The sequence below is a fragment of the Scomber scombrus genome, chromosome 13, assembly GCF_963691925.1.
Source record: "Scomber scombrus chromosome 13, fScoSco1.1, whole genome shotgun sequence".
NCBI lineage: Eukaryota > Metazoa > Chordata > Actinopteri > Scombriformes > Scombridae > Scomber > Scomber scombrus.
Window position 1 is genome coordinate 9,417,013 of NC_084982.1, and position 25,070 is coordinate 9,442,082.

General features: G+C 42.1%; 1 protein-coding gene across 1 annotated transcript in view; it reads left to right on the plus strand.

Moving 5' to 3' along the window:
- Window positions 1-24,732, plus strand: part of lmo7a (LIM domain 7a) — a 47,428-nt gene extending 22,696 nt beyond the window's left edge. Inside the window, exons 6-30 of the mRNA XM_062432426.1 lie at window positions 481-594; window positions 1,571-1,781; window positions 2,546-2,795; window positions 7,316-7,345; window positions 8,203-8,317; window positions 9,204-9,343; window positions 9,940-10,624; window positions 11,120-11,380; window positions 11,818-11,932; window positions 13,404-13,565; window positions 14,657-14,841; window positions 14,955-15,015; window positions 15,325-15,381; window positions 16,947-16,972; window positions 17,421-17,528; window positions 18,574-18,660; window positions 19,051-19,439; window positions 19,633-19,689; window positions 20,511-20,560; window positions 20,787-20,945; window positions 21,365-21,548; window positions 21,868-22,179; window positions 22,974-23,082; window positions 23,568-23,670; window positions 23,760-24,732. Coding sequence (XP_062288410.1) covers window positions 481-594; window positions 1,571-1,781; window positions 2,546-2,795; window positions 7,316-7,345; window positions 8,203-8,317; window positions 9,204-9,343; window positions 9,940-10,624; window positions 11,120-11,380; window positions 11,818-11,932; window positions 13,404-13,565; window positions 14,657-14,841; window positions 14,955-15,015; window positions 15,325-15,381; window positions 16,947-16,972; window positions 17,421-17,528; window positions 18,574-18,660; window positions 19,051-19,439; window positions 19,633-19,689; window positions 20,511-20,560; window positions 20,787-20,945; window positions 21,365-21,548; window positions 21,868-22,179; window positions 22,974-23,082; window positions 23,568-23,670; window positions 23,760-23,782 — 3,993 coding nt within the window. The 3' untranslated portion in view covers window positions 23,783-24,732. The remainder of the gene's footprint in view (window positions 1-480; window positions 595-1,570; window positions 1,782-2,545; window positions 2,796-7,315; window positions 7,346-8,202; window positions 8,318-9,203; window positions 9,344-9,939; window positions 10,625-11,119; window positions 11,381-11,817; window positions 11,933-13,403; window positions 13,566-14,656; window positions 14,842-14,954; window positions 15,016-15,324; window positions 15,382-16,946; window positions 16,973-17,420; window positions 17,529-18,573; window positions 18,661-19,050; window positions 19,440-19,632; window positions 19,690-20,510; window positions 20,561-20,786; window positions 20,946-21,364; window positions 21,549-21,867; window positions 22,180-22,973; window positions 23,083-23,567; window positions 23,671-23,759) is intronic.
- Window positions 24,733-25,070: the final 338 nt, after the last annotated feature.

Genomic DNA, 25,070 nt, shown 5'->3' on the forward strand with positions numbered 1-25,070 from the left:
AGTGAAAACATCCCCTGCAAACACTGCATCTCTCATCACAGTTTCATCACATTTTATCATTATCCACTTTTCTTTCCTGCATGTGACAATAATCAACTTTTTTAATTTGGATGAAAGCCAAACAGTTGACATATCTAGTGGAACCATATCGTGTAATAGAAAGTGGCATTTGCTGATGTAGTCATGATTGTCTGCTTTAGTCCAGCGTATTTACCTGTCCAGCCTAATCATGCACACACAAACAGCAGCAGAGTATTCTGGATGAGCCTGGAAACAAGAGCATAGCAGTGGGTGATATGACCCTGTGTCAGAGTAGGGCTACAACTATCATAACAGTCACCTGCTTTAGCACTGCACTGTACATTAGTCACTAAGGGTAAGTGTGCAGCTCCATTCTGATGCATCCTGTCTGGAAATAATGCTTGATTTCCACATATAGCCACATATAATTTGTGTAATAAGCTGTTTGCTTTTCCACAGGTGTTGATCACCATTTACTGGCTTGGTAGAAGGGCTCACTGTGAACGTTTCTATGATGGACCTTACTTGAATTTCAAGGCATTCGAGGGATTATTGGGCACAGCGCTATACAAGGTAAACCTCTCTAAGGGTACACTTGGAGCTGTCTTATCTATGATGCCATGAAACAAAAGTCAAAACAGAAAAAGCATGAATGAGATCCTCTTTTACGGCCGCTGCGCATTACATTTCTGTATCCTCCCTGGTATGCGGACTATGTGCAGAAAAGTGACTGCAATAGGCCGTGGGCTCAAGATTGCTGCCCACTAAAACCAAAGCTGTGTTAAGTCATAAATGACCTGATCCCTTGACTCAGCTATTTTAATCTTGTTTACAGCATGACAAACAGTTCACATAGTTTGCATGTGGAAATAACTGCGCCTTTCCTTGAAGAAGACTGTTTTTCCCCTTGCTCAGGCCCGTGTTGAATTTGGCACTTTGCTTTCAAACCGATTTATAGGTTGTAGTGGTGTGTGAGGCCTTTATAATTCAACTGACTACAGGGATTTTCAGTAATAACAGTTAGTTACAGCACACCTTGTACATTTAGCTATGATAATCCAAGTTCAGTGGCGCAGGGTTAGGCTGGGTTTAGTTTGTGGACTTGTATTGTCTGGTAGGATTCAGTGGATTACAGATCTAAAAACCTTTTTCCTTTTATAGTGGCTGACAAGTTTTTGCTTGCTGGCAACCACGCCGGTTAAAGTGGTTCTAGGGCTTGCTTATGTGTTTATGTGCAATGGCATTCTTTTCATGAGGTAAACACAGTCATCAAGGCTGCATGGATCATGGCGCTGTTTGTTTTGACAGTGATGGCAGTGAATAGGACACAAAGAGCTTTTTCATTTTAATTTCAGCATGAATTGCCCCTTATAGACAGTATAGGAGAATATGTTTATAGCAACTGAGTCTGCAAGAATGACAGGCCAGACAGTCCAGACTTCACACTCTACATGGGAGATCTGTCATGCAACCACACACGCAGTGGAGCTAAATATTGTAACTGGCACCCTATTATCTGACTCTGTGTGTGTTTGTGTGTGTATGAAAGGCTCTGCAGGAATCGTCCAGTCAGAAAGGCAGCAACGTCAGAGACAGTGGTTTTGGAGATAGCTGGTACTCAGAGCGAGAGGAACTCAATCAACTGAGGGGAGGAGGAGGAGGCGGACACAGGAGAGACGACTCCCTGGACAGCTTGGACTCTCTGGGTTCCCAACCCCACAGCATCTCATCTGACACCACTCTTAAAGGCAGCAGCGAGGGTAGGAGATGACAATCAGACACATTTGTACATCAAACAAAACCAACTTCCTTTTTTCTTTTTTACCCTGCTAAAGCAGTATCTATGATGTTTAAGAGCCAATACCAAGTGTTTTCTTATTTTTCATTTGTTTTTTGTGTTAATGGGGATTACCTCTAAATCCTACCAATAGTGTTCAGACTATATCAAACTGTTTCATGAAAATGTATGTTCAAGTTCATCTGTCTAGAACTTCACATATTTTTGAACAAGGAAGCTATGCTGCATCAGAGCAAGAAAACTGACTCCAATGTGTGAAAACAAATACCTATTGCCATCTAGTGGTTTGCTTTTGAAAGGGAATATTTTGAGTGTAAGTGTGCCCAAGTCTCAAAGGAGGGAGAGACATATCAACACCAAAGCCCGCCTGTAATCTTGTATCATGTCAAAAATGTAGTATGCTTGAGAGGGCAATGCTGGTCAGTACTCCCCTCGACCCCACAACCCCCTAGAGGGAACAGTGAGACATTCTACAGCCGTCCACACTGGCTTGTAAATGAGGAGGCCTCCACCCCCTGCATCCCTCTTTTACTCCTCCAAACTCACACCAGAACACACAACACACTCGTTCTCTTCACACTTTCTCTATTCTCACTTCATTTGGCCTTTTTGCTACTTCCTTCATTACCCTTATCAGACCCCTGTCCTTTGCTTTTTTTTTCTCCCACACTATTCTCCATTTTTTGTCCTCCCTTCTCTCCTGTCCTATCATCTTCCATGCTCCAGGTTGTTACAGTGACACTGAGGCAGACTCTGTCTTCAGGATGGACAAAGACAAGGACTCACTCAGTTACCGCCGGTCTGCAGTCGTCACACCCAAAGTCAGCGCCCAGTTTAACCAGTTCCTGCCCACTAAAGACAAAGCCTCAGGCTATGTTCCTGCTCCACTAAGGAAGAAACGGGCTGAGCGAAATGAGGACAACCGGCGCAGCTGGGCCAACCCCATGTACACAGAGGAGGACGGTACACTCACAAGGTACTGTTACAATACACACAGCAGCTCAGACATTGATCTATTTAAAGATGCTGTTTTTCAACTCACCTAACAAATGAAGTGAAATGTCATTATTCCATATCTCTTAAAAGTGATGCTACAAAAAGTGATCCATAAGTGCTGGGGTTACACCATAATACTTGGTTTGTGCGTCAAACATCTGAAGTCTACCTTGTGGCTATTTTTAACACTCTTTTTCCATTGCTGTTGTATTTGTGGTGCTGTTGTGATGTCTGCGAATGGTCAATGCTGGTGTGTACTGGTGTTGTGTTTCATTCTGCTGTGTTGTGGATTGATGACCTCAGCGACACAAGGCCTTCCTCTGACTGCTATGGCAACAGTCAAGGATCCGAGAGTGCGGCTCATCTACAGTGGGCCTATGAGTATGAAAGTGGCAGCGACTCAGACGCAGACCGACCAGACCCTGATCTTGTTCTGGATGACCTGGCCAGCAGACGTTTCCACAGCCCCTCCCCAGCACCCCCCACCAACTTCGCCATACCCATCAGTCCTGTGGCGGGGGGAAGTGCAGCTGGGGGGCAAAGGGGCCCCTGGCCTAAGGTCAATATGACCCCCAATGTTGCCCCTCAACAGAAGGTGACCTTCCTCAGGTCAGAGAACATGAAGCAACAGTGTGACTTTGATGTGCCTGCCTGATGAGAGCGCAAACTAGACCGCTTCTCTTACCCTCAGTTTGCATGGTTAATTGTAACCATGAGCACCATCTTTGGTCATAGTGTGCTGCCGCTAACAGAGCTCAGAGGTCTTGCATTTGCTACAGTTTGTTGGTTGCTCTTTGAATTGTTTTGTATTTCATCTGCAGCACGTCTTTATTTGCCTCTTCTGATTTGAATGAGTTTGGAGGAGTGATCTGAGTTGGCAACCTGACTCTTCAAATTAGTTTTTGCCTCCTTTAAGGTTTGGTTTTTGGCTTGCATTGGTTTGCTTATACTTGCATCATCCCATTCGAGAGCTGTTGCACTCAAGGAACATGCTCCTTTTTTTGCGTGACTGGTGTGCTGTACTTTCTGAAAAATGCATTTGACATGTGTGATTGGCTGTCTCTCTTGAGCAGCAGCGACATGAACAGTGGGGAAATGCAGCCTGCCCAGAAGGGCTCCGTGAAGGTGGACCACCGCCGAGCTGTGTCAACTGACAGCCTGTTCAGGGAGATATACGGTGACTCTGAGGAGGAGGATGATGAGGTAGGCTATGCTGACCCCATCCAGGATGATCTCTACGCCCGCAAGATGGGCATCAAACCCGAGCCTGCTGGGAATGAAACTTATAACAAGTTCTTACCCAAGTTCTGGACACCTGAAGAAGACATTCACATACAGAAGATCAGACTGGGCTCTCAGAAGAGACCATGGTACAAAAGGATGCAGGGCCTCAGGTGTGTAAGGGCATTGAAATCCAAATGAAACACATAATTTATGTTTAACAGAGAAGCAATCACGTAGATTGAATTTATTCCCTGCTTCTTGCACAATCTTTCCTCACTTTTCTATCTGCCACACTTGATTTTGCTTTCCTTGAATATTATGCATGCCACTTTATGCTTTCGGGTCATAAGATCCCAAATCTGGTGTTCTATCGTTCACTGCATTTTTGTACACTGTCAACTTCTCCCACTTACATTTCTTTCTCTTTTCCTACCATTGCCTCCTACTATTCCCCTTCTTCACCCTCTCTCTACTTCTGTCCCCTTTCTCACCATCCACCCTGCTGTCCTCGGCTGTAGCCAAAAGAAGTCGGGCTCTTCATCAGACGATTCAGACTGTGACATCAGTCCTTGGCTCTCCTCTGCCCCCTCTCCCTCCGGCCCCTCTCCCTCTCACTCCCACACACACGAGGCCTCAGCTCACACCACCGTTGTTGTGGGAAAAAGGTCGATACAGCTGCATGACTATGATGATGCAGGAATGTTGTAGAGCATCCAAAATTTATAAGAGAAATTTAATTGGCTTCTGTCAAGGCAGAATATCTGATGAGATGCTTTCTATTATACTAATGATAAAACACACTTCTGCAGTTGCCATAACATGCTTCATAAAGCAGTTTGCTTGCACTGACCTTAGTGGAAAATAGGCTGTCTCAGCATATTCTATTTTTATTGCCGCCTATTCTAAGTGAAGACTTTATCTTTTTTTATAGCAACTAGTTGCTATATATTGCAGTTTTATTTCATAGCAGTGAATTAGTAAAATCTGGATTTGATCAACTTCTGTTTGAATCAAATATGACTAATATGGCTGCTTGTTGTATCTCTTCCTCCTGTTCTTTCTCTTTGATCCAGTTCACATGCATGCACTCATCACCTTTCTGTCCTTTTCTCTCCTTTTGCCGGCTCTGCAGTCCTCTTATCCAACCACTCACTTCCCCACAACTCCCCAAGATACAGCCCCCCCTGTTAGAGACACCCCCTCTGGTGTTTGCCCCAGTGGACCCTACCTCCGGTCCCAAACTTGTCAAAGGTGAGAGGTGGGCCCTCCGTGGGCGCCAAGACCCCCGGGAGCCCCCAGACACCTTTGATTATGACAGCATTATTCCCGACCTGGAGAATGATGACATGTTTACCAGGCGCACCCTGGCCTTCCAGTCCAACATGGACATGGCTATGATGAAGACTCAGCTGTCTCCTAAACGTCGTCTCTACACGTCTGAGCCAGAACTCAATATCATCACCCAACGACATGGCCACGACAGCACTGAGGAGAGCGAGTACCCAGATATCGAGCAGGACGATGTGGTCTATCGTAAGGAGAAAAGTCAGCAGGCTCAGCAACAGCGGCCCCTCTCAGGTGCCCCTGACAACTACCATCCTATGCCCATCCCAGAGCCCTGGGCTCTGCCTCCTGACCTCAAAGCCAGACTCCTGTGCCCTCCATGTCCTCTGACACAGGAAGCAGCAGAAAATAAACAGAATGAGGTTGAAAAGGAGATGCGTCCAAAAACGGATGACATGCTGGTCCGGAAGCTTGGAGTTTGTTCTGATCATAACCAGGGATCAGCCAATCAGATGACTCCATCGGTGCCATCTTCATGTAGCGAAGGTGACCTGCAGAGGTGGCAGGCTATCAGGGAAGCCAGTCAGCTAAGATATAAGAAAAGGCTCATGGTGGAGAGGCTAGCTGCTCTGAAGTTGTAGAAACAGATTGCTGTGACAGTGTCTGTTAGCTTCTCCTCACTCTGTAGACTTTTTTTGTCTCTCATTTTTTCTGTGCCATTTCAATCTTGAAATATTCTGTGCCTGATGCTGAAGTTGTGTAGACTGCATGTTTACCCAGCTTGAGAAAATTTCCCCTGATGGCCACAACAGTCACAGATATAAGTTTTATTTTATTAAGCCTACTGAATTCATTGCTACAACAACTCTGAACTTTTGCTTGTTTTAAATGTTTGTTTCACTGAAATGAAAGGTCCAATCAATTCATAGGGCCATTTAATATGGTTTTCTGTACAATGGTGAAATGGTATATTTTACCATAACACAATATATATAAATTTAGACTGAAACACCAGATTGTACTTTAAACCATGTTGTTGTGTATTTTGATGTGTGATTTGTGAACAAAAGAGCATCAATCCTCCAACATCACTCACCAAATTATTTGTTACATCATGAGAACTGTTTAACAGACAGTTAAATTCAAATTCTGCATTTTACATTTGCTCTTTATTTTCCCATCAGACTGAGTTTGCCTGTGAATGGAAAAAATATTCAAACTAAATAAAGAAAATAAGAGACTTTGTTATCTTGTGATGGAATGCACTTAATTGGCCATCTGTCTGCCTTTCCCTGCACCTACAATGATATGGATCTGACCAGAGTATAATGTTGTTTTTCAAAGTAAAAAATAATTTCACATATGAAGCTCAAAGTGCAGCAGTATGAATGTGTGCAAAGGTCCAACCCTGAGTAATAACTAAACATACCACGCTGACAGTACCAAGCAATGCAATTAAATGTTGAGGCGACATGAAAGCCTATAGAAATTCCCCATAGCTCTGAAAGAAGATGCGACCGGTGTGGACTCCATAGTAACTCAAACACAAATCTGTACTGCAAAGTTTGCACATGAACAGTCACACACAATCATGCACAAAGCAGCCATTTAACCTGAGTCAAGGCCATCTGGATTTACTTCACTTCCATATGTAAAACCATGTTGCCACTGACATAATCCTGGGGTCTCCAGAAAGGCAGCATTATTTAGAAAAAGATACAAGCACACTTCACCAGACAACTTTCAGGCCAAAGAAAGGTGATACTCTGCTGTAAGCCTTCTGTATACACACCCTAAATTCTATCCTCTTCAGGGATAACCAGCAGAATTAACTTGGGTTTAGATGTATTTGAAGTTCACCACCTGGAGATGAGCAGGTCGCAGTCACTAATCAGCCTCAGGCTGTTAAGTAGGACCACTCTCAGGCTCACTATTCAACGCCAATCTGCAGAAATGTGACTTTGTTGTCTGTGGTTCTCTCTGGTTTCCTAGACAGCGGCAAATGCAAGAGAGTATCGACGGGTGAGTTGATACGGGCTCCCAGGAATGTGGCACGTTTGCGTTTGCTCTGGCCTCTTACCGTCGCTCTCCCGCTGCCCTCCTGCTTTTGTGCTGCTGTTCTCACTCTCTAGCTGCTAAATGCTGACACACAACATGGTGTATTGTATGGCACAGGGCCAAGTTCAGGGTGAGGGAGGGCTGTGTTCATTGCTTCACAAAGCTCTATTGACAAAGCAACAAAGTGAAAAGATTCATACAATGGCAATACGCTGGGTCATCTACCTTAACTGCAGCGTGTCCCAGTGAGAGTTATGACTGAGCAATAAGTACACTACATGCTACTGATAGCAATATGAGACAGTGTAAATCTTTACAGGTAAGTAAGAAAACAAGAGTGCATTTTTCCAAAGGCTGTGAGCTTTGAATAACTTTTTCTTTTTGCATGACAGGGCAGGCTGTGATATATGTTACTAACCCACTATGCTTCAATAGCCCCGCAGTTTTGTTGTTTTTTTGTGGTTGACTAGTGTGCTGTGTTTGCAAACTAACACTTGGTCACAGGTTAAATGTTTCATATCAGTTTTGTTATCAGCATCAGTGTCAAATATATGGGTGGATGATACAAGTTGGAATATATTTTGATATTTTGAACATTGGATGGTGGGTTTTTTTCTACAGCTTATTTGACACACTGGTGAGACACAGTGCATGCATACTTAGAGTGGTATTCATTTTTTAACCTTTCCAACTTTTTTTGTTTTTTAACCATAAAGCTTCGGCGAGGATGTAAAAACTGAACGTCCCCTCGACCTCTAAGTTGATGATGCCCCCTGGTCTCTTCAAAAAAGTTTTCTCCTATTTACTCTTTCTCTCCACAGGAGCAAATCGACCAGCGATATCCAAGCTCAACCCTCCGTCATCCGTCAGTTTCAAACCGAAGAGCTGCAGCGGTATCGTGAGCAGGTCAAGCAGACCGACGATCAATGGCAAGACGTGAGTATAACTGATATGTGTACTGCACAGGAACGCTGGAGGATATCTGTTTGTTTCCCACCAATCTTGTCATATAATTCAAGGCACACCGATGGCATAAAAGTTATGTTCTAAAGGGAACATAATTCCCCGGCACAGATAAGGTTGATGTGAAAGGTGAGGACATGATCTACGGGATCTGTGGTATTAGAGTGGCAATCAGGAGGGCAGGTGGTGTGATGCAGTCTGTTGCCATGGGGTGAAAAGAAAGCTGTTTAGATAGAAGCCAGTGACAGACGCAGACACTGGTGCAGCACTGCCCTCTGGCTATGGATTGTCCTAATTTCTAAATCAAAAGTGTTTGTGGCAGAAAGTACCACATACTGTAAATACTAATAATAGAGTTATTGTGGAATGACGTTGTGATGTAATCTAAGACAGAGACCCCGATGAAAATAACTGAACTGAATTCATATAAAATGTAACTTTGGTGCAACTTATTTCTGCAAGTGATGCTCCCATTTTAAACACCATTGGTCCCTCACATATACACATTCCTGTGTAGGACAATCAAAAAAAGAAAACATTTTTCACATACAGCATACATCAGTGGCTGTGACGGTGTCAGCAGTCTGATTGGTGTCATGGTAAAATAATGGAGTCTTGAAGCAGCATTTAGGTCACTCAGTCCCCATACACAGGGGAGGTGAGCCGGGAGGAGCCTAAAGCACACAAATAGAACACCTTCAAATGTAGCCCTTTCTCTTTTTTTGTGTTTCTCCTTCTCAACTTCGCTTCTGTCTACCGAATAGTTATCCAAGCAACGCAACCGAGCAGTTTTATCCAGATGTTACTTGAATTCGTATGAAATGATGAACAAGGTGATCCGATTTTGCTTTCATTGCAGGACCTGAGCAAGTGGAAGAACCGACGCAAGAGTGTCAACTCTGATATAGTGAAGAAGAAAGAGGAAAGGGAGAAGATAGAGCAGATAACGTACAGCGGCAACAAAAGGTCTAAGACCTTCAAGGAAATGCAAGAGGAGAGGTAAGGAAAAATGCACCTGATGTCTTGATGAAGTTCAGATAAAGTAAATGGCACTGACTATTAAATTTAATACCTTACAATTTCCAATCTTATGTGTAATCTTGGACTTGACTAAAACAAGAAACACTGAATTTGTTCCTCTTTTACATAATTTTTTACCCTCGGAAGGGGATCCTTTGCTTTTCATGACAAGGTAATAAAATAAAATGTGCGCATGAAAAGTTTTGTGGTATTAAACACAGAGACTACAGGATTACAGGAGTGAATGAGAAGACTCTCTGTAATTGTGCCTTTAGTCAGTGTGAAAGTGTAATCGCATCATGACTTACAACCTGCTTCTCCTTTTTGCCCCACCTCTCTTTACCCTCCCCTTTCCAACCTGTGCTCTTCTTTCTACTCTCCTCTCTGTCACTCATACCTCCCCTCATTTTCATCTTTGGAACCAACCCTATGTACTCCCCCCTTCATCTCCCCAAATTGCATCCCTTTCCATTGCTGTTTTTCATTTCACCCATCACTGTCCACATTTTTCCCCATTTACCTCTTTATCTCTTTCTCCTTCTCCTTCTCCTTCTCCTTCTCTGTTGGGTCTACAGAGAAAGTAAAGGACTGAACAGCATTGGCAGTCGTCTTGGATCTCTCTCATACAACGACGACGAAGACGTATTTGATAGACCTGTCATCGCCCCTCGTACCCGAACCCTTCCTGCCAGGAGCTACACTATTGACACTACAAGCTATTCCTCTTACCGCCCTGAGCCTTCTCTGAAAGAGGACAAACCCCGTGCTGCCTCCCCATCTACCGACAGAGCCGCTAGCCCCCCTCCCATCGCACGTAAAGCTGACATTGTGAACAGTTCTGTCAGCAGTGACACCAGGACCACCAACACTCCCACCAGCCGCAGCTCTCTCCACAAGCCGCAGGCTCCGTCAGCTGCACCCTCCTTGCAGAGGAGTCCAGACTCAGAACCCACCAGCACAGCCAAGACAGAGGAGACCTCAACCATAGCCTCTCGTCACTTTCTACAAAAGGTGCCAGAGCCAAGGCGCCCATTATCAGGCGCACATACTGAGGCAGTGACCCCCTCCTCTGGTTCCCTGTACATACAACAACCACAGCACAGCTCAATGGAACCCAAGCCTCCCGGGGTGTCTCGGGTTTCTGCCTCCCTCCCCAGGAGCTACCAGAGACCGGATAGCTCACGTCTAACCTCAGTTGTCACGCCAAGGCCCTTCGGGACCCAGACCGCTCGCATCACCTCATATCCCCGGGTCTTTACAGTGAGTACTAGGTTGTTCTACACCTAAATACAAACTACACCTGTGCACAGCATTGGGCTGAAGGACAGGAGAGGGCAGGAGGATTGTTTGTTTGACAGTTAGAAATCCTTGCCTCATTGGTCAGGTACAGTTGAATTTGTTTTGAGTACATCAGAGTTTCTCAAGAGTCTGATCTGATTACTGCATGAATAATGGATGAAGCTAGTGGTTTTTATAATGCTAACTCAACTAGCAAGGCTGCTATTTTCAGCCTTCTTCACATTCATTACAGTTGTAGTAAAGGGAAAGTACATTGTGTTTAAATATTTTAGGGGAGTCATCTACGGGTTTCTTCAGTGAGTTAATGATGTATCAAAGGGAGACTAAAACGGATGACAACACATTCATCAATTGATTCATACTTATTCTAAGGTCTTTTAAAGAATAAAATAGATTTTCATTTTAATGTTATTCAAGTTCATTTATGACTCATTATTTGCATTCTTTTCCGGATAGATGGATGACTCTCACAAGCGTGTCAACGGTGGTGTGGATGTTTCAAAGAAGACATCTGTGCCGAACCGCTATCACCAGTTCATGACCTCTGAGGACGAGGCTCCCTCCCAGTCCAGCTCGACCCAGAGCAGCTCAGATGAGGAAGAGCAAGAAGAGACCACAGCAAAAAGTGTCACCTCAACCCAGAGCGTCTCGCCTGTCCCACCTCAGGTCAAGAGTGACGCTCCAGTCAGTCCTGATCCATCCAAAGATACCAACCAGGTACTCAAATGACCTACTGTTGACAAAAACAGATCAGCTTTTTTTCTATTGGCAGCATTGAAGACTTTGAAATACAATACATGCATCCGAACAGTCGAGTAATATACTGTTACTTTAGCTATGTACTCAGTGAGCCCTAATGGATTAATTAAAAATGAATTATTTTTCTTATAATGCAAAAGTTGATAAAAAATAATACAATTCAGCACAGCAAAAAAGTTTAGCAAGTTGACATTTAATCAACAGCCATGAATGATTAATACAAGATTTCTTGCCAAAAAACAAGCCTGCCAACACACAGACACAACCTGACATGCTGACTCCTCTACAGAGCGATGGAAAGTCATCACTATGTTTGTACATTAAACTCTGTTTTGAGTGTATGTAAGGAGCTGTTGTTCAACTCTGCTCACCTTGTGTTGGTGTTTGGTTTCTAGGAGAGCTACTGTGAGATGCGGATCAGCCTAAACCAGAAGCCCAACAGCAGCAGAGACTTTGGCTTTCAGACAAACTGGGACTCAACTGGAGCTCGCGTCACATCCATCCATCCAGGTAACAACAGAGACATTTCGGAGATATGCCTTCAAAAGGGGGATTTTGATTGTATAGGTAGTGTTTTATTCATCCTCTGAATTTGTAATGTGTGCAGGTTAGCAAAACTGGCAACCTTAAATGCTAATATTCCCAGATGTGAAGCCCAGTGGAAGAAGAACAAACAGGCAATGGTCAAAAGATGACTGATTTGTGTACAGATACAGTACATTAGTAATATTGGAAATCAGCACTCAGGCTCTGAAATATTTTACAGTCAGACACTGCTGGTTAGTTGTTAGTAGGTTTTCCAGTCCATCGCAGAGGCAGTGCCAGACCTATGTAGGGCGGCATCTATCTGGGTCAGATCTGCTGGGCCTGAGCCTCTCTATCTACTGAGATTTCCCCACCTCCTTATTTCAGTATGCCATGTATTATAATAACTTATAATACTGGTAGCACACACACACTACACATCAAGACATGTAATCTAGTGTTGTTACAGCAGTTTCAGCTTACAGCGTGCTTTGTTCACTATAGTCTTTGTAAGTACATTCTATTGTGTCAACTTTGTCAAATCATCCATCCAAGTTGAGATAGAACAGGTTGGTTGGAAAAAACTGTCTTGGACTCTAAATAGCTTTTAGTATCGATCAGTATTTGTCAAGCAAAATACATCATAAGTATATGCATACAGTTCCATCTTAAATGACACTAATTACAAACGACTGATTTTATTAAAAAAACAGAAATGTCCATCTCAAAGAGTTTAAAGTGTAACTCCACTTATTTACACATCAAAGTCTGTTTATAGATTTTAAGTAATACTATCTATGTAATGTAATTATAATTGTATGTAATAATATGTAATGACCCTTAAGGCACTTTATCGGTATATGGGGCTGAAGATCTCTTCAGCCACTTTTCATCTCTGAGGCTAGCAACTTGAGGCTACATTAGCCGCTACTAGGATAACACACCCAAGGCTGGACAGTCAGCTGAATCTAGTCAAGTAGCTATAGTCAAGTATGTGTTGTTGGCAATGAAGGTGCCAGGTTTTGATCAGTTTTAAGAATGCATAGAATATAATGAAGACAATTATCCTGGTTCTGCTGCATTGATTTTGATCTCTTTTTATTTCCAATGTTATAGGAGTGCAATGCTAAGTTGTAATAGTGTTTAAAAAAAGTTTTTTCTTTTGAGTTGCAGTAATTTGATACATTGATAAGTCTCAAAAACTTCTCAGAGACCCTGAAAAACATGTTAGGCAAAAAAACATAAATGTATCAGAAGATTATTGTTCTTTAAATAGTAATGAATTGTTTCTTTGCTACTTGAGGAATATGATACTGGTGTGAACACTGTAATTAGGCATTTCCTTATAAATCAATTTCTGTGAAAGTATAATGAAATGTTTAATGGAAGAAGTCACAGCAATGGCGGAATCAGACAACTTCTCTGCAGTTAATGTCCCGTCCTCTGTCTCATACAGGCAGCTCGGCCGAGATGTGCCAGCTTCAGGCCGGGGATGAGGTGCTGACATTGAATGGGCACCAGGTGGCAGAAATGAGCTACACAGACTGGAAGGATGGCATGGACGAGGCTCTACAGGAGGGCAGTCTGGTCATGGATATACGCCGTCATGGCAAGAACAGTGAGTCATCTGGACAGTGTGTGCATGTGTGGGTGTGACTTAAGTCACTTTCAGGGACACACACCAGACTTGAGAACAGTTGATTGGGGATGGGTTGTTCAACTGGGGACAAAAGCCATGTCCTCAGTTGGTAAAACACTCATTTTTGAGTCAGTGTTTAAGGTTATGGTTAGGGTAAGTCTCCAGGAAATTAATGTAAGTCTATATAAACACCCCAAAAGTGACTTAAGTAAACCTGTGTGTGCGTGTGTTTCTGTTTGCGTGAGAGCATGATATTGAAAGGGCATCAGAGACTTTAAGGGTTTCATTCCTGGAATGACAGTGCTACTTACGCTGTTTGCATTGCTAAACAGTTTTGACACTTTAAATTGGTCCGTAAACTATTGTGAAATCATCCATGAATGATCTCATGACAGCTACTGGGTTTCTCTTCTGAAGAGGAGAGCCTGTTATTGTGTTGACTTCAGTGGCGTTTATGTCTACTTTTTTTATGTGTGCATTTTTTCTGTTTCCTCTTCTACCATATTCTTTTATCCCTCTTTTTCCCCTAATTTCTACTAGTTGTTTCTTCTTTTTCGTCCTTTTCTGTCTCGTCAGCATTCATTTCTATCCATGTGGTATTTTTCTTGTGGAGGAACTAACACAGGTCCTACGTCCTCTGAACGCAATTTTGCTGTTTTCACAGTGTTAGTATAACAGGCTTGTTTCAACCACATCAGCGTCACCTTACAAAAATAATAAACCACCCAGCATAGCTGACTTGATCTAACATGCAGTACTTGTTAAAATAGTTTAGTGGAGACCTGGGGTTGTGAGCCTGTTAGAAACACTGTGTGGGTTTGTGGAAGCTTTGATAGGCTATATGGCTGAGGAAGGTGGTTTCTCTGTCACCCCCTGCTGCTCTCTATTATAACATCATAACAACAACCTTGCCCCCTGCTTTATAGTTTTCTTTATGTAAATAGGCAATTCTATGTCAAATGTTGGGTTTCACATATACAATATGGTTGCATAAACACATTCACAGAAAACATGTGGTTAAATGTGCAAACATGCATCCTATGTTTTGCCATTGCATTGTCTGCGTGCAGACTGGGACAGAGATCAACCTTCCCTGCCATATAAAAGCCATAAGACCATCAATCTGACCAGTACGGATCATCCAATACTTCTAGGTTCCCCTGACACAAATACTGTCAACTCCAGCCTGGATTTCACCTCACGCATTTCCACAGAAGTGCCACCATCCAAAGAGACCCCCGCCCCTCCAGTTATCGTAAGTGACCCAGAATAAACTCAGATTGATTCAGGTTTAATCAGTTTTTATTTCTGTATTATTCCTGATTATTCCTTTCTAATGAGCACACACCCTGTCGTGTCTCCTTGCAGGATGTGGCTTCAAACGGGGTTAATGGTGGTTTCCGTGAGTCGGTGACCATGAGGAACAAAGGTAAAGAGCAGAGCCCACAATCAAGAAAGGTTTTGAAATTGATCTTGATCACTATTTCAGTACTTAATACCAGTAGGTAGTGTCATTTTCTTGATTGAAACATGGATAATATGGATGGACATTTACTGTGTTACATAACACAATGATGTAATGAAACCATCACCTGCAACATGTGATTATAATAGAGCTTATGTAGTGTATGTGAAATTCATGGCAATATGTTAGTAGTATAAGGTGGTATCTCCCCTGGTAAAACATGTTTTCTCCTCAGCTGTGCCTCACTGTATCCTGTTCTCATCTCTCATATAGAATCAGAACCCATATCTTTGAAAAACTTAAAACGGAGGTCAGAGTTTTTTGAACAAGGTAAAAAGAACTGATCAAAGCCGGGTGGGGGCTCTAAATAATAATGCTGGCGTCTGTGTAATTTGGTGGCTGGGTTCTCTGTGCTTTTGTCTCACTGAATTCCTCAGATTTCCAAGGAATTTTTGTGCATGTTTTGTGCAGGCTTTTCCTTTATTTTATTTTCCTTTATTATTATTTATTTATTTATTTATTTATTTATTTATTTATTTTTGATGATCTTGTCTGGCAGCAGAGCCTAATCCTTTTGCTGTGCCCCTTCCTCCTTCAGGTGGCTCAGGGTCCAGTGTCAGTGCGCTGGTCTACCTTTGTGGTAAACAGGGTTGAGTGTGCAGTGATGTCTTCACCTTTGCCTTGTACAACCAGAAAAACTAACATGCTGTTCAAACAAGATTTTAGTGACATTATTGTTCAGCTTTGGAGCACATTAAGGAATTCTGCCTTACAAAACTAAATGGCAGTAACAGTGAAGCTGAGAAAAAAGTTCTGAAGATTGAAGGTGTAACAGCTTGCACTCTATGTTTGAACAATCTAAGCTAGGCTAGTTAGCATTAAGCAGGAGTAGTTTATCTTTTTACTTTTTTCTTTACCATGATTTGATTTAGCTACTGCTCCGTCATTCATGCGGTAAAACAAACTCAATTATTAAGATATTGGGTAGGCTAACTGTTACTGCCTGCCCACCAGCAAGCCTTTAGTAGCTAAGGTGCAGTCAGTACCTAGTTTTTGTAGTTCCTGAAAATTGTATTTTTTTTAAACACATTCAGTATCTGCAGTATAATCATCATTATATGGTAAAACACATGTCAGAAAGTCATACTTGGTTTTGCATTTGCATTTTGGCTTTGTAGGGCAGAATTTACTTCCAAACCAAACATCTGTGTGCTTTGGAGGCTTCTTATTTCAAACCACTCTAAGAAAAATGGGGGGAAAATGTTCAAAAGAAACATTTTGAGCTCCAAAAGTTGAACAGCATGTCAGAAACTACGCTGGCATACCAACCACAAATACAAATCATTCAATTGTGTTGTGTTTGTGGCATTTTTGATGTCCAGATTTAACACATGGTTACCTTCACTTTGCTGCGCATGATGTTAAAAGCATTGTCGTTGCTCTTCTGACTGCATGTATTGAAGTGTCTGTTAGCCTTTCAGACTTGCTGTGCTGTATTTGTGTGCATCTTATGCATGCTGCTGATGTGTGTTTTTCTTTATAGTTTATTTTATCTTGCTGTGCTCATAATGTGTTTATTGATTTTCCTATTCAGAACTACTGGGCTGACTTCCAATGTAAATGCCTACTAGTGGGTGATCTTGAATTGAGAGAATCAATAAGTACTAATGGGTGAAATTTGACCTTTGTTGAAAACCTCATTTAGTGTTATGGTTTTAAATGTCACATTCAGTGATGAATTGGTACTTGACTTAATAATCAAGTTGAAACCTTAATAAGCCTGTCAACGTTGTGTTGATATGTTTTATTGCCTAAAGGTTGACTCGTATTTGTGTTCCATTGCTTTGCCTTTGCATGCCAGCAGTATTGACTGGATGATTTTCTTTCTTTTCAAGGAGGATCAGAGTCTGCAGTACCAGATGTAAGTAGTAGCAGTGCATAAAAGCAGTTTTTGTCTCTTTAATGTTTGCTCTTCTAGCATGCCAACATTTTTGAAAGCAGCTGTGACTGTTATTACAGAGGATCTCGCTTATTTGGTAGCTCACTTTAGAGGCAGGTTCACTCAAGAATCAAACAGTAAATGGTGTTGTTTGTTGTATGAATGGTAAAGCACTCAGACAAATTTGTGATTTTGGGTTAGATTGACATGACTTAACTTGACAACACCACATTGTCAGTAAGAATGTCATACAGGGGACACTACTTACAAATATAGTATAAAAGTAACATTCATTCTGAAACAAACAGATAAAGCTTTTTGTTTTTGTTTTGTTTGTTTGGCTCATCAGCAGCTAACTGCTGTTGCTTCAAGTAAGACTGTATGTGAAGGCATGTGCATTCATGTTGCATGTCGTCTTCTCTGTCTTTAGATACCTGTTCCGTCAATCACTCCTGCTTCCAGCCGCTGGTCCTGGGACCCAGAGGAGGAGCGAAAAAGACAAGAGAAATGGCAGAAGGAGCAGGAGCGCCTCTTACAGGTACATTAAGTTGTATTCATTAAGGTACAAGGCTTTCTTAGCATTTACATTCAGTCTCCTGTTTATTAGGAACAACTAGTTAAAACGAATATAGTCTAAAATACTGTTGAGAATTTAATGAGGTGAAATGTCCCCTCAAGATCCATGTTATACCTATCCTGGAGGTTTGGCTCAAATCTTCTTCAGCAGATTGAGTTTTTCCAGTTCACTGAATTGCAGTACTAGGTGGATGATGATGTATTTATGCTCAGCGGATGGTGGACATTATCAAAAGCTCCAGAACAGCAATAAAAGGACTTTGTGGTGATTGGTATGTCAACTGCTGTTTCTAAGGTCAAGATTGATCTTTTTTCAACTTCAGCTCTCTAAAACAGTTTCAACAACAATTATAAAAGGAAAAAAAATCTATGAAGGTAAGATTCATTGTAGGACTGTGGTATTATACTGTATTTATTTTGGCTAAGTGACCTAACAAACTGGTGACTGAGTCTGCAGTTTATTAAAAAAATGGAAATATCAAATGAAGCAACCCAACAATCCATTTGTTCCCCATTCTGGAAATCTGTTCCCTGATGCTGCACACAGTGCTCAAGTGACAGGGTAGGATGTCCTCACATACAGTAGAAACTGCTTCTTATAGGCAGCGCTCAGACAGCTTAAATGTAAAGCATCTATCGAGTGTCCAGCTTAAACATGGTAGAATTCTGTCAAACATTTTTCTAAAGGTCTATTTCTGGATTGAGATGAAAGGTGTACAAAGAACAGTGCTGATGTAGCTTGTTACTCCTCCAGCCTTATTCCCTGTTGGATAAACGGCCTGATTTCATGACGTGCCAGGGAGACTTCCTGCCCAGGGCAAGCTTCTCTAGGTGTGAGGATGGTTAGATAACATGTAGGCGAGCTTTGAGTTGAAATTATGTGAAAATGATACAGCTATGCATGTGTATGTTTTTTCTTGGGTTGTTTGTTTGTTTTTGGGGAGGGGGGTGACTGTGTATATTTTAATGGGATGACCTCTGACCTCTCTATCTACTTTTTCAACCAGGAAAAATATAAGCGTGACCAAGAGAAACTGCAGGAGGAGTGGATCAAGGCCCAGCAGGACATTACCAAGAATGTAGACCAACAAGAGGTAAGGAAATTCATTTCTTTCAGCTGGAGAATATTAAAAGGGGACAATACGTTCTGACTCATCGCACTAAAATATGTAAATGTGTCCACAAAGCTTTGATAGTGTTGTTAATTGAGATTGCTGTAATTATGCAGCTATTATGTGGCCAGGCATGTGTACTTCTGGCTTTTAAAACACAGGCTCATGTCACATAAAGCACTGAGGGAAAGCGAGAGCAGAAGTCTGTCTGGTCATGTGATTATCCACACAAGACACACAACAAGTCCGGATATACTTTCTGTAAAGGCAAAAGTCTTTCCAGCACATAGTTTTTCAACAGAAACTCCCCACACAGAAATTTCAAAACTGTTGTTGCAGTTCTCCTTTCCTCACCTTCCTTTTCTCATGCAGCCACAGAGCCTGGAGGTGGACAACTATAGCACCAGCCCACTCTCGCCCCTCTCCCCTGTCAGCCAGCCCACTCCTCCTCCGTGGGAAGAAAAAGAGAGAAAGAGGAAGGAGGAGCAGGAGCGCCAAAGGGAGGCAGAGGAGAAGAGGAATAGGGAGGAGCAGGAGTTCCAGCGTCTCCAGGAGGAGAGGAAGAAGAAAGAAAGGCAGGAGGAGGAGGAGAGGAAGAGGAGGGAGGAGGAAGAGCTGAGATGGCAGAGGAGGAGAGAGGAGGAGAGGGAGAAGGAGAGGCAGAGGGAGAGGGAGAAGGAGAGGGAGGAGGAGAGGAGGCGGCAGGAAGCTGCAGAGCAACAGCGCAGAGAGCAGGAGAGAGCCTACGAGCAACAGCAGTGGTCAGTGGAGACAGTGTTCCTCTTGTAAAACCTTACTCACATGTCTTCCTCATCTGTCCCTCATGCAAATGTAAAACATAACATGCTTTACTGTCTGTGCATTAACACAACTCCAACTAACATGTTTGCATGTGCTTTGTCCTCCACCTCTGTGCTGTAACCCTCTCTCTCTGCACATTACCCTTCATCAAAGGGCTCGTGGCTCCAATGACTTTGCCAGTGTCAAGCCTGAACTGTCCTTTGCAGACAGGTTAGTACAGGAGAGAGTGTGTGTTTGTCAAAGTGCAGCTGCAGTCATACTCCAAAGAAAATGCTTCTCGTCATAACGCTTATCAGCTAATAACTACAAACCTGTTCCTCAATACTTTCATGCAATACATTTTCCTCATCAACAATTTTCATGAGTGATAATCTAAACATATATTCCTTACAATGATTACAATGTTTCATAGTATTTCATAATATTAAAATAATGATAATAATAAAGTGAAATAGGTTGTCTAAAAACAACATTTTTCAGCCCCAAGTTCACCTTTTCTGAGTTTGTTATGCCAATCTGTGTATCAGGGGTTATCTATGCAACACCAGAATTGCACCAAAGTGTCTCACAATAAATATCCCTGCAAAATCAAGAGCACAAACAAGAACTCTTTGTCACCGATGCATAACCTCTGAAACAGGAAATCTTGTTTTCATTTTTGTCATTTTTTATACACATTTTCCAGCACTGGCACATCTTTGCTGTGTAGTCCCTTTATATAGCTGGTCATGAAATTGGAAGTCCTCCAGCAAGTGGGTTAGGTCTCTAGCTTAGATGGTGATTGTTCTGCAATCAGCACTTTCTTAATATAACTATAAATAACAGGGATTCTCTATGCAGTGATTGGTGTATCAAAATGCCTTTCACTTGAATATTTTGGTTTGATTGTCAAAAAAAAAGTAAAAAAAAGTTTACCTTCTATAAAATGAGTTACTTTAAGGGTCCATTGTGTTGGATTTAGTGGCATCTAGCAGTGAGGTTGCGGATTGCAACCCCGTCCCTCACTTACATGTGTTTTGTTCATTTGACAGGGCAAAGTCCAAATCAACTCCCCAGCTGGATGAAGTGCCTCAGAGGAAAGGTCAGTTTAAGTGTTATTACAGGTCACCTGTAATTAAGACATAGCATAGTGTTGTGAACGCAACAATGATAAAGTATCAGACCAGAAATATTAGGCCATGTCTATATCCTAAAGTTATGTCAGCACTGGCCTGTGTTTGTTTTCATACTGCTTGTTTTGTTTTTTGTTTTTTATAAATGACGCCCATGTGTGCATGCACATATATTCGGCCTGCATACTACTGTAGGTGGGTACATGCAGCGGGGGGGCATGGCTCACTGGCTGCTGGAAGAGCAGTATAGGAGCACACATGACACACACGCCCGGAGTCAGAGAGCTGCATCAGAGCTTGAGATGGAGAGGAGAAACATCCTCAATGCCATGAAATACAGAGAGCCAGAGAGAGGTGGGGTCTGCCCATGATGCGCCGCCACTTCGTTCAATCAGTCAATCGGCTGTCATTATGAGCACTTTGATCAACTGATTAGTCAATTATGACATTCATCAAATCAAAACTTGCAGCTGTTTGATTAACAGCTGACCAGCCAAATGCTGAATCAATCAGTCAGCTGACCAGAAAATTACATGCAGCAAAAAAATGAATTGATTGCAGTGTGATTTCTTTCAGGTTGCATCTGATAGAACTTTTTTTCAATTCAAACAATTTTCTAATCACAGGCTACAGCAGATCCATCTGATTGTCAGTCTTAATTGAACCCGACTTGTGAAACACCGTCTCCAGTCTCGATCCACTTGTGACATCCCAGACGCTTTTCATTTCACCCTGCATGTTTCATCATCTTTATCTCTCCTCTTTGACTGTAGTGACAAGCAGTGGAGTGGGTGAGATGAAGGGTCAGCAGTCCGCGTCACAGTCCGAGCTAGAGCGTCAGCAGATCCTAAACGAGATGAAGAAGAAGACTCCGCTGCTGACGGACAGCAGCTGGATCCGCCAGCGCTCCGTCAACACCGCCACCAACACGGAGTCCAACGTGCCACACATGCGCAGGTACACACACTTCCCAATGTACATACTGTAAGAGGCATCACTCAAAAGGACAAACTCACACAGTGGGCAAACTTGCATCTCTGTTGTATGGTGATGGTGCAGGGCTCACTAACGTAATGGTGGTTGGCTTAAGAGACTCACTAATATCTTGTGACTTTAATCTGGCTAGCAGTCTGCCTTTGCCTCAACAAATGTAGTTGTATCATTAGTGGATATTTCTTAATACAAAAACTGCCATAACTGATACAGCTGGTAGCCAGACGGTTTAAATGCCTCAACTAACAGGCTAACATGGCTGTGGCGTGGGTTGGCTTTGCAGAGGCGAGTCTCTTGACAACTTGGACGCCTCCTCCAACTCCTGGCGGTCATCATGGACACCCAGGAGCAACTCTCATATCCCAAACTACACTCGGCCTCAATCTGCCCTCTCCGGCAGTACTTCCTCTTTTGGTGGCGGGTTAGGGGCTCGGCCTGGCTCCTCCACTCTGCCCTCCTCCTACTCTATGGGCTCCCTCCGAGGCAGGGCAGGATCCCCCTGGTCCCAGCAGTCACCTTCCCTTTCACCCACTTCTCTGTCACCCACCACCTCTCCAGAGCCCACATCTGAGGCTGGTGCCCCTCAGCGGAGCAGGTAAAATTAACAGCACTGCTTTACATGCCAAACAAGCTGCCCCTAACATCTCACTGGTATACTGGGTTGAAGACTTGTTGTCTGGGTGGTGTTTACCACAACACCCACTGTAACTCTGGATTGGGAGTGGTAATGCTTTTTTTTCACTTGTTATTCTTTGGAATAACCTTTATTATGCTGTTATATGATATTTATGTTCTATGTGATTTTCTCCATCCATTCACCCTTCACTCCAGACCAAACAGGTCACACTTTTTTAAAACTTTTACACTTTTACACACTGTTATACTTTCATACAGATTCCCCGGTTAATTTCACTGTCACATACAGCAATGTTTTGAGTTTGTGTGTGTGTTGTAGTTCATGTGTTGTGGAGTCTCAGCCCCAAACACATATTTTTCCAGTTGTTCATTATGGGTTTTTTTTTTCATTTTAACATTATAAGTCATTGTTGCCTGACTTTTTTTCTTTTCAGACATAAAATAACTTCACTAAAACCGGTTTTAAAAAACAATTGTGTGACACTGATTTTATGGAGCTAGAAGTTTGTCATTTCAGCAGTAGACAACCAATAATTATATTTTAAAAATTAAATAGTTTTACAATAATTGGCCCACATCCAAAGCAAATACAAAGCCAATATTGTCCAAGTTTTCAGGGGAAAAAAGCATTCAGCCTGATCCTAGTGTATTCCAGTGTGAACATATGTTTGTGTGTTTGTGTGTTTGCATTCATACATTCATCATGCATGTGTGTTTGGCTCTAAAATCACAGCTGTGCATTCTGTAATCCAGGTCAGTGAGTGGCAAGAAAATCTGTACATTCTGTGACAGCCCGCTGGGAAAGGGAGCAGCCATGATCATCGAGTCCCTTGGGCTCTGTTATCATTTGGGCTGTTTTAAGGTGAGAGTTCAGCTCCTGTCGGCCATGGAGTACAACGGCAGCACACCTCAGCCAATCCTCAACAAACTAACTTGATCATTCCAGACTCTTTTTCTTTTATTACTAACCTGGTGAATAAGATTGCATTTTAAGGTCCTGATGCCTTTACAGCTGAGCAAACTAGATTGTTTGTGATACCAACAAGATCTCTATTTGTGCCAAACTAATCAACCCCTTTCCTTGTTTCTTTCTGCTATCCTTAATTCTGGCTGTTGATTCACTTGGTTGGTCTTCACTTGAGGGTGGTGTCCTGCATCTGAACAGTGATCGTTCCCCTTATACCCAGTTTTTGTCTGTGTCCTCTCTTCATTTTTCTGTTTTTATGAATACAGTCAATGGCCTTCATCTGTTTATCCTTATTTCTCCTATCGTGGACTTGGGTATTTTTGGTTAAGTTTTGACAGGCTGAGTAGCTCTTTAACTTTTCCCTGTCTTAAACCATTCAGTGTATTGACTGCAAGTCTGACCTCGGAGGATCAGAAGCCGGGGCTGAAGTCAGAATACGACACAAGCAGCTCTACTGTAACTCCTGCTACATGCGATTTAAAAGTGAGTTCTTGATCCAGCCGATTGACATGCGAATGTGTTGTGTTTTTTGTCTTTTCACTAATGTAATGTTGCCATATGTTTTCTTTTAGCTGCCCAGCCAACCTCTATGTGACATGACTGTACTCCAGCAGATTGATGAAGAGACTACTTGTGACAACAACCCATAAACATTGAAGTGAACATTGAAGCCATAGCAAATAGCTGGGATTCCAACCTTGAACATACTTCCATTTATGATTCTAAAAAACTTGCTGATCATTTTTCCTTTTTTTTACAGTGTGATTGAGAGGGTAAGCTTGCAAAGACGTTATTTCTTTAATGTGTTTTTATCATATTAAGTATTACAGTTGTACAAAGTGTAAGGGTTCTGCATGCACCAGAGTTTTTCAATGTTTTAGCCATGAAACTAGTCAAGCGTTTAATTGTCTACTATTAAAGAAACAGATATTTCCAATGACCTTCACTGAGGCAGATTTTAGAGATACTGGGAGAGGTTTTATGGTTTACCCCTCTTGTTCAAGCTTTTCTTGCTAGCCTTGTGTTATTAACATTTTTGTCAACCAATGTATTCTTATAACGTCTATGTGCCTTTTTGTTTGTAACAGGGAGAAGTAATTAAGATTATTAGTAGTCTTTCAAAATGTATATTTAAAAAAAATGGCTGCTTGGATATCACTTGTCTGGAGTTTTCGCTTATAGATGGAAGATTGTGCACATAAGCAGGTTTCCATGTGAAGAATATATCATGCTGATTGGAATTGCAGCAAACAGTAACATTTGTAAATAAAATGACTAAATGCTCATCTCGTATTTTTGTTTACTTTTTTTTCAACAGTGAAATTGCAATGATATTCCCATATATGATGCAAGGCATTTCCCGCCTCTGTAATCAGGAATCATTATACTCGTCACTCCTGTCGTTCTCTCTATTTCTCTGTAGTGCCACAGTCGTACTGAAAGGAATTTCAATGAGCTTTTGTGCAAAAGTTCAGAGGACCTGCCTGCTCTGTGTTCTCCAAAGCCAATTTGTCATGCATATTTCATTCAGTGTGCATGCATTGCATCTGATTACACTTTGATAAGCTATTTTCTAAATGTATTCTGTCATTCTAGCTGTTTCGTGAAATCATATCTGCATAAACATATATTGAATATTCATACACACTCTTGCCTGTTCATTTCGTAGCTCTCAAATGAATTTAAACAGCAAGGTACGAAATTGTCCTCATTTTCCACAAATGGAAATAAGCTCTATTGAAGTAATATATGGAAATAAGTCGGACCAAGCACAAATTGGCTTTGTATCTTGAGGTGAAGCACAAACAGTCCCTGGAGGCAGACATCTCAAATTCTTAGATTCCATTTTTAGATTTTTCTTGGCGCTCTCGTGGGAGAGAGAT